The 9,443-nt window shown below is 28.0% G+C and overlaps 1 protein-coding gene across 1 annotated transcript; it reads left to right on the top strand.

Annotated features, from left to right (window-relative positions):
* Positions 1-507: 507 nt before the first annotated feature.
* Positions 508-1,393, top strand: LOC136090808 (putative nuclease HARBI1). The gene is made up of 2 exons (XM_065817781.1): positions 508-770; positions 871-1,393. The coding sequence occupies exons 1-2, from the start codon at positions 508-510 to the stop codon at positions 1,391-1,393; spliced, it is 786 nt and encodes a 261-aa protein (XP_065673853.1).
* Positions 1,394-9,443: the final 8,050 nt, after the last annotated feature.

The raw sequence follows: 9,443 nt of genomic DNA, 5'->3' as shown, positions 1-9,443 counted from the left end.
TTAAGTAGATGCAGAGTTAACTTTTTTTGTTTCACTAAGTATTATGAGCATAATCCATATAATTTTTTTAACAGAGCTATTTAATTTTAGTGAAAATGGATGTTCCAATCATTCTAGCCAAACAAGGTGATGATCAAATATGGCGTGAAGCTTAGCGTGTTTCTTTAACTGATAACTCAGATGTTGAATGTCTAAAAAAATTTCGTTTGCTAAAAACTAATATAACAGAAATTATCAACACTCTTCACAACAGTTTGTCACCCGTTACATAAAAAAGTAACCCGATTTCTCCAGAAGCAAAGGTGTTGATTTCTCTTAGAATTTTATTTGTTTTCAAGGTGTTGTTGGTAAGAGTAATTTGTCAATGCATATAATATTAGCAATACCAAAAAAATATTAACTCTTATGATTCTTTGTTGTCATTGTTTTAGTTAACTTTTATAAATAAATGTTAATGGCGGTGCATATAAACTTAAAATTTACTTCTGCAAAAGCTTTTTTTTTAAAATGGTTTACTTTATGGTGATTATAGGTGACGCTTCTAATGTAAGTCAGCCAAGCTGCAGTCACGTAGTTCACCAATTTTGCAAGTTTTTCAATCAGCATTATTTTCACCTGGTAAAATGGTATGATAATCAAGAGGAGATGGATGAAGCCAAGAAAAAGTATCTTCAATCATATGGAGTTAAAGGTCTTCTTGGGATAATAGATGGCACAATGATACAAATCAAAGCAGTGTCTGGGGCTGATGAGCCAGCATATATTTGCAGGTAAATTCATTTTTAAAAATCATTTTTGTTTCAATAACTGATCTCAAGACTTGTTGGACTTTCTGGACATTCATCCATATTTTTTACCTCTATTTTTTAGAAAAGGATATCCTGCTTTAAACTGTCAAGTGGTTGTAGACTACGATGGAATGTTTAGAGATGTTGTTTTCAAGTATCCGAAATCGTGTCATGATGCCTTTATTTATTCTAACTCTATACTAAAACAAACATTCGAGTATGATCCTAATGCTGGTTTTCTTTTTGCTGGCTCAGGGTATGGATTGTCTCCAGTCTTGATTACACTGTTTAGCCAGCCAACAACACCAGAACAAATATATTTTAACAAAGTTCATTGTCAAGTACGTAGTGAAGTTGAGCGATGTATAGGTCGTCTAAAAAACCGTTGGAGGTGTTTGCACAAAAGTGGTGGGGCACTTCCATACACCCCTAGTACTTGCTGCAAAATAGTTTTTACATGTATTTTACTTGAAAACTTATGCAATTCATTAGGACTAGAAGTTCCAGATGACATTGACTTTGAGTATGAAGAAAATGATGTTCAGCCTGAACTAAAGCAAGCAAACCAAGTTCGACTTGGTATTGTAAGAAGAAATCAAGTATAAAACTATATATTTGCAAATCGAAGGCGTTAATGCATTGTTAAAATGTCGTACTTGTGTATGATTTTCTGTAGTTTAATTTCAAAAATAATTATTAGTTTAAAGTTTAATGAAATATATTAGCTTAAGTTAAAGTTTTCTTAAAGTTAGCATTGTTACTTTTTTGGTTAGTTTTTTGAAGAATTTAAGTAAGCATTTTAAGTTTTCATTAAGCATTAAGCAATGGTTTTTTGCACTTAATGAAACCCTAATCCGGAATCAAGATTATTTAGGTTAACTTACTATGAATATCTGGCAAAGCAAGATATTATCTAAAAGCCTCAAATAGTTAAATTCTTATATTCTTACATATGAATATTTTTCATACATATTATTCATAAGAAAAGTTTTTGATTAAAATAAAAAAATAAAACTAAAGTTTATTTTTATGTTAGTAATAGCTCATAAACGCATTAATGTATCATAAGTTTATTTGTTTTCTGAGTCAACCACAGCAATCGTTTCCAGTGAACAAGCAATTCTTTTAACGGAGCTGGCCAAACTCTCGGCTGAAGTTGCAATGCGGTTTAATGTTTCAGCAATACCTTCGTAGAATAGGCTATCGCTCGGAATAGAACGGCTAAGAACAGCAGCTATTTTCTGTCCAGTTGCAACAACTTCCTCTTCGATTTTTGCCATGTTAGTCATATATCAATCAACATTTGGTGACGACAGCTTTCGACTAGTAGTTTTTTTTACCCGTTTTTTATATCGGTTATCCCATATTTTTTAAAAAATAAGAAATTAAAAAAACAGTAAAAAAACAATTTAAGACTTAAAATATTTATACAAATAAAGAATTTTTGTTAGATATAATTAAAATAGGCAGGCATAATAAAAACTATAAGCTTGTTCAATATATAAAAAAGGAATTGTTAATGGCACTTTTGCTTTTTTAATTGCCACTTTAGGTTTGAAAACTATAATCAAAATAATGTACTTTGTTTGTTAAAAACATTTTTAAACTCAAAAAAAAAACTTAAAAATAAAAAAAAATAAAACCCATGTGTTAAAGAAGAAAAGCAACTTTTTTAATATTACATTGTTCTTTTTTAATATCTAGGATATCGTAAAACTTATTTTGTAAAATATACCTTATTTTTTAGTAACGAATTTACAGTGGCGGATTTATTTTGTAATATTAACGCAGGATCCGCAGATGGAGAAGAACTTGCTAGTCGAACTTCAGTTGTCGAGCGATCATTATGTAGCTGAGAGAATGGTGATGAAGACAATTTAGCCAGTGAAGTTTTTCTCTTTATAAAAATTTAGATTTTTTGAATGATTATATTATTTTTTTGTTAAACAATACAAAACCTTTTGATAACATAAAACTTAATCGTTGTAAATTGTTGTTAAACAAAAGGTTAAAAAAAAATTATTATTAATCAAGTCAACACAAGAGAACGATTGCTGAAAATGAACATCTACAAATAATGACTTTTTTATGAGTTTTTATATTTGTGGTTTTTATAAAACAAGATTTACCCTGATGCAATCCTCTTTCTCATCTGATGAGGAATACATATTTAACTATACTCATTAAATTGCTCTATCTTACACATTTCAGAAGTAGTTTTGATATTTGTTGTCTAAAATAAGATGACATTAAACAGCTACTTTAATAAAAAGTTAAAGTGAACTTATTTGACTGTAAATTAAAGTAAAAGTTGTAAATATATATATTAATATATATTTACAACTGCTGTTATAAACATTTAGCGCACGATAATAAGATAATTTTTTACTAAATAATTTACTTTACCTCAATAAACTAAGTATCCATTTTTTCTACGGGTTGCAGTACAAAGTTTCCCGTTATTATGTCAAAATTAACTTCCTCATTGGGATCTACTATGCAGAGCTTTTGATGAGTGTCAATCCCACCTGAAATTCCCTAAAATAACGAACCGTAATTCATATAAAACTTTCTCAAATTTTTTTATAAATATTATAGTTAGGTTTGAAAGTTGAGGATTTAAAGTTTAAAAAAAAACATTAGTTTAAGTTTCAACTAATATTCAGAAACCTATTTTACTAAATTTAAAAAAAATATAGATAAAAAGGTAAACTTTAATATATGTCCCAATATACCATGTATGACACTTTAGGCATTTTGTTCATCAATACTTGATTAATTGAGCTCAGTTCTTCGCTTTTGCCTTCACTTTCTCCTGTCTTATATAAACTAGAAGAAATACGAGCTGCCTTTACCTTACTGTCCGACTTTTGATCGGATAATTTCTTTTTGCACTGTTGCACTGTTCTATCAGAATCAACAACAGAAACTTGGTCGGCAACTTAAGACCATAAGTCATTTTTTGTTAGTTTTGAGACAACTAAAAAAAAAAAATTAAAAGTTGTATACATGCATTACATAGTAAATTATTTAACTTTTTTATTGACACATTGAATCAAGAACTTAAATAAAACTTTCATTTTATTTACGTTTTTTTTATTTATTTTAAAAGTTATTTAAACAAACTCTCTAATATTAATAATTTAAAATATACTTAGATTTTACCCAGCAGGCATTTGGTACAAAAAAGACGTCTTTTAAACATTAAAAAAAAAATGTTTAAATCCCCGATGCAAAAACGGAGTAAAAAATATTTTACGCAAAGCGATAGGAGTTTAGGCAACTTTAAAAGCTAGTGTTACTGTTAATACATTTTTGAAAATTAGAAAAAATATAATTAAAAATATGTTTAATAGAAACATATTACTTATATAGGATTTTTAATCACTTTGAATGAGTGTAATAATTGTAATAAAAATCAAAGCTTGAGAAAACTTTCCATCGAAAAATTCTTTATTCTCATTGTGTTTTTCAACCAATACAAGCAGCTCTTCGTGAGTCCAGTTTTCAGAACGTTTTTTTAAACCTCAAGGCAGTTCGGACACTAAAATAGTTGAACAATTAAAAAAAATATAAACCAACAAAACGTTAATGTTGTTTGAAAATACTTCGTGGTATAAAATGTGGCTTATTCATATGAAAATACATATAAACTTTTAAATAACAAATTATATAAACATAAAAAAATTATTCATATGAAACATAAAGTCTACGTAATAATATAAAATAGCATGGGATTATATGTGATGTATATTGCATGTGATGTATATCGATGTATATAGTATGACCCTTGCATGGGTATTTTATGCATAGCACACCAACGCACTCATTCAAGTAAAATTACTTACAGTACTCTTCCTGTGTTCACGCCTGGGAATAGTCCATAAAACTATATAAGAATAGAAGGCGAATGGAAATTATTTATATAAAATTTATTACGAATATTAAATGACTTACTTGTAAATTGTATTCAAAGTTGACTCATACGAATTATTTGTTTAAAGTTGCAAACAATTATTTATAGTAAAGTTGTTTATAGTACTTATAACAAATACTTATATGTATATATATACATATATATTATACATATATGTATGTATGTACATATATGTATAATATACATATGCATATTTCAATATACATTGTATATTTATATATATATATGTTTATATATATATATGTTTATATATATATATGTTTATATATATATATATATATATATATATATATATATATATATATATATATATATATATATATATATATATATATATATATATATATATATATATATATATATATATATATATAGACATATATATATATATATATATATATATATATATATATATATATATATATATATATATATATATATATATATATATATATATATATATATATACATATATATGCATATATATAGATTAGCAACAATTTATTTATTCAACTTCACAAAAATTCGTTAAAATACTTGCTTTAAAAATAATTGCTAAACTTGGTTTATTTAAACAAAAAATTAACTTGGTTGCTTTTTTTGCGTAAGTTTTAGCGTAAGTTCAGCGCGACTCATGCGCAACTCTAACGTTACGGAAATGCTGCGAAAAGTTGGTGAATACCAAATAGTTACAAAAACAACGTTGAATTAGTTTGATTACTATAAAATAATGTCTTTTATTTTCATTTATTGTTAATAAAAAATATAAAAAAAAAAGATTGTTTTTTTTTCTCTATCCATTTTTTAAAAATGAGTCTCTCTTGCGCCAAAGGAAGATATAATAAAAATTTAGTTCAATTTAGAATAAAATATGTTAGAAGATTCAAAAATAAATTTTAAAGAACAATTTAATCAAATTAAAAGTCATTTTCATCAAGTACAAAATCAACTCTCTCAATATTCTACCAAATCTAATTTCTTAAACATCAAATCTAAATTGGATAAAAAATATGAACATTTAAAAAAGTTAAAAAATAAAAAAGAAGAAATACAAGATGAAAAACCTCCCAAAAAAATGAAAAAAATGTACAAATCAACCCAAACCTAAAAAGCGAAAATATTTAGAAAGCGAAAGTTCAGAAGAACAAGAATGGATTTAAAAAAACCAAAAAATAAATCAACACCTTCAAACGTATGTTCACAATGCTTTAAGGAAGTAAATGTTGTCGATAAAATTAACGAATTTTGTAGAAACTGTATTATTCAACAAAGAGCCATTTTATCAAGTCCACTAATGCAGAATAACAACGAAAAAAGAAAAAAAAATCGAATAAAAAAATCTTAATTGAACTTGGTTACACTCAAGCTTTAAAAGACGTTAAAAACAAAAAATTACCATTTAAAGAAAACACTTCAGAGTCAGAGGATGAATAAATAGAAAAAAAATGTTTTTTCTTGTTTTTGAAAAATGGGTTCATTAGCTAAATATATGAGAGATGGCGATGGTAATCGTTATACACCTAATACAAACGATCATGTTACCCTAGAAGATGTTTTAGCAAAAGCAGACGATGAAAATCGTTTATTGCAAGAAGCAACAAGTGGTAATATAAGTGCTAAATATAACGCTATTTTAAATGAAAAATATTCCGTTTTTCAACCAGCTCAACCTTAAGATGAAGTCATTGCTGTTAATAATCAAAAATTTTCATACGATCTTACTTCTGATATGGCTAATTTAATTACTTTTACCAACATTCTTAACGAATGGACAAATCCACAAGATTGGTACCTTGATTTTGATTTATTTCTTTAAAAAAATTTAAGCATACAAACAAAATTTGTAGCTGGAACAGACGATGCTTTTTTACAAAGAGTGTGCGTAGTTGCAAACTTAATTAATGTTTTATTTAAAACTGTCAAATTTTATCCCAATTATCAAAAAGCAATACTACATGCGCCAACAACCCTATAGTTAATCGCGATTTTAATCGTTTTGGTGCGCTACTGATTAAAAAAAGTTAATAAAAAGCTTTTAGAGATTTAATCATCAATCCTAATTTAGAATTAATAGAAGATGCTGGTACTACTCTTAACGCCGTTACTTATGCCGAAACCAAAGCGCTTGTGCAATCTGCAGACCCTAATGGACTTATTAGACCTCTCAACGCAACTGCGGCACCTTTTTCTGCATCTGCCCCTTATCAAACAGCGCTAGCAACCAGATATAATGCTATGTTACCAGGGAAAAAGGTTGTAAATTTAGAGTACCTTTAAGTTTATTGTGCGAAGTTTTTCAAATGAAAGACTAATTTGGAAAAAATAAACAAATTAGATTGGAATTTTATATTGAAAATGATATGAATCAACTATTAGAATGGGTAAGACCTATTGCCGATGCCGACATAACAGCATTTGTCAATGTGGGGTTAGCTATTAAAAACCTTATAATTTATGTCAATACTTATAGAATCAAACCGAGTTTACCGTTAGAAAGATCTTGTTGATGTTGAAAATGTCAACGAAGTCACTGTAAATTTAAAAAATATAAAAACAGCTGACATTGTACCACACTGCATTATATTTTGCGTAAATCCTAAAAAAGAAAGCGATCATTTAAACAAAAATTGTTTTACACCATGTGAAATGGCGTGTAATATTATTATAAAATTACTCTTTATAATTATAAACGAACATTTGTTAATTCACCAGGTGACACTGTCGAATTTAATGTATCTAAAGTCGACGATCAATGGCAAATTTGGAGAAGTTATGTTTCTTGGTGTAAAGGAAATATACCCTCAGGTAGAAAACGTTTAAGAAGACGAATGCGGCGAAGAAAAATTCGAGGTGGAGAATTTCGACCAATTAACTATATTATATTTGATTATATAAGAGCGCTTTCTTTTTTTCCAGTGAGTAGCGGTTTGTCTAAATTTCTTGCACCCTGTTAATTTGTACACTAACAGTTTGTCATAAAAAACGTTTGCAAAAAACTAAATTTGAACATGTTAAAAAAATCGTCTTTACAATATAAATTACTTTATCTAAGGTCAAACTAATCGTAATGCATAGAAAGAGAGGAAGAGGAAGAGTTTATTTGCCTCTATTAAAAGGCGCAGGTAGAAAACGTTTAATAAAACATTTAAGAAGACGAATGCGTGGTAAATTTCTACCCTTATTAGCAGCAGTTTTAGCCCCAGCTTTATTATCATCTCTTATACCACGATAAAAAAACGTATAAATAAAGACATATAAAAAGACACCATAAAAGGCGTTATAAAAGAACAAGACGGATGCGTGGAAAATCTTTAGGAGCCCTTTTAGGATTGGCATCTAAAGTGGTTTTACCTTCCGTTGCTAGTGATATTTTACCTACCATTGGTAAAGCTGTTTTGGGTGGCGCTATTTCAGGTGGAATTTCGTACGGAGTCAATCGAGTTAATAAATAATGTTATAATAGTATATAAAAATAATCTTTGCAATGTTTTTTTAATTTTATTACAAGTATATAATCCCATCATTGTTCCAAGTAAAATAAAAGCAGCCAATAACGCTCCAAACAAATAACCTTCCACTAGAATAATAATAAAAAGACTTGAAAGCGCTAATATTGTCATTATTTTTTCTTTCACTTTATTAACGGACTTCAAACGGTCAAATAAAATTGCCATGCGAGTCGTGCGTTTCACCATGATCTAGCAGTGGATCAGGTTTATAAGGTTGGACTACTGCCACCGTTGACGGAGTTTGAAATTGTTGTAATGGTTTGTTTTTTGTTTCCATTTATTATAACCCTATTTTTATTTTTTATTCTTTTCGTGACGGTTTATTAAACAAATTAAATTTAATTCTCATAATATTTTTTTTATTACCTCACATTTTTTTATTACCGAGGGCGCCAATTGGCGCTAAGGCGCTAAGGCGGGCTAAGCCGTTAAGGCAAGCTAAGGCGTTAAGGCGCAAGGGCGAGTTTACAGGCAACTACGGGAATCAAAAAACCAACATTCATATATCATTACATATCACTTGGGAGTAAACGTTTTTTAAATGATGGAACTCAATATTCATATCATTAAAAAGTTTACTGACATTATTACATGATAAGAAGAGGTTAGTATCATCAGCAAACATGATTGTTGTTAATCTGGAGGCTTTATTGAGATGATTTACATAATTTTGAAACAATACGGGTCTTATTATAGATCCTTGTGGAACTCCACAAATTATATTTAGAAAGTAAGGTAAAGAAGATCCTTTGACGTGGACATATTGTTTGCAAGTTTTAGGTAACTTTTAAGTAACATTAAAGCTTTTCCAATAACACCATAATAAATAAGTTTTGTAAAAAGTATTTCATGGTCAATTGTGTGAAATGCTTTTAGATAAGTAAGTAGTTTGACTTATAATTTGCCATGTACGCTTTCATTTAGATTTATACTTCTCTAGTTAATTGCAGTAATATGTTCTTGTTTGCCTTTTTTACTTTGGTTTTCAAATAGTTTAGTGTAGTTTTTATAAATTTATTTATTTTCAGGTGTTGGTTTTTTTAAGTATTTTGTATATAGTTTTTGCTTTTTTTTTGAGGATTTCCTAAGATTTGTATTGACCAAAGGTGGCTTTAATCTTTTATTGCTTTTATAAATTGACGTTTTGGAAAATGTACATTGTAAATTTCTTAAAAGGTTTAAAAGAATCTGTCATATTATATTTGCTTC

Source organism: Hydra vulgaris, chromosome 14, assembly GCF_038396675.1.
Source record: "Hydra vulgaris chromosome 14, alternate assembly HydraT2T_AEP".
NCBI classification, from domain to species: Eukaryota; Metazoa; Cnidaria; class Hydrozoa; order Anthoathecata; family Hydridae; genus Hydra; species Hydra vulgaris.
This window is presented reverse-complemented; position numbering and strand designations above follow the sequence as displayed.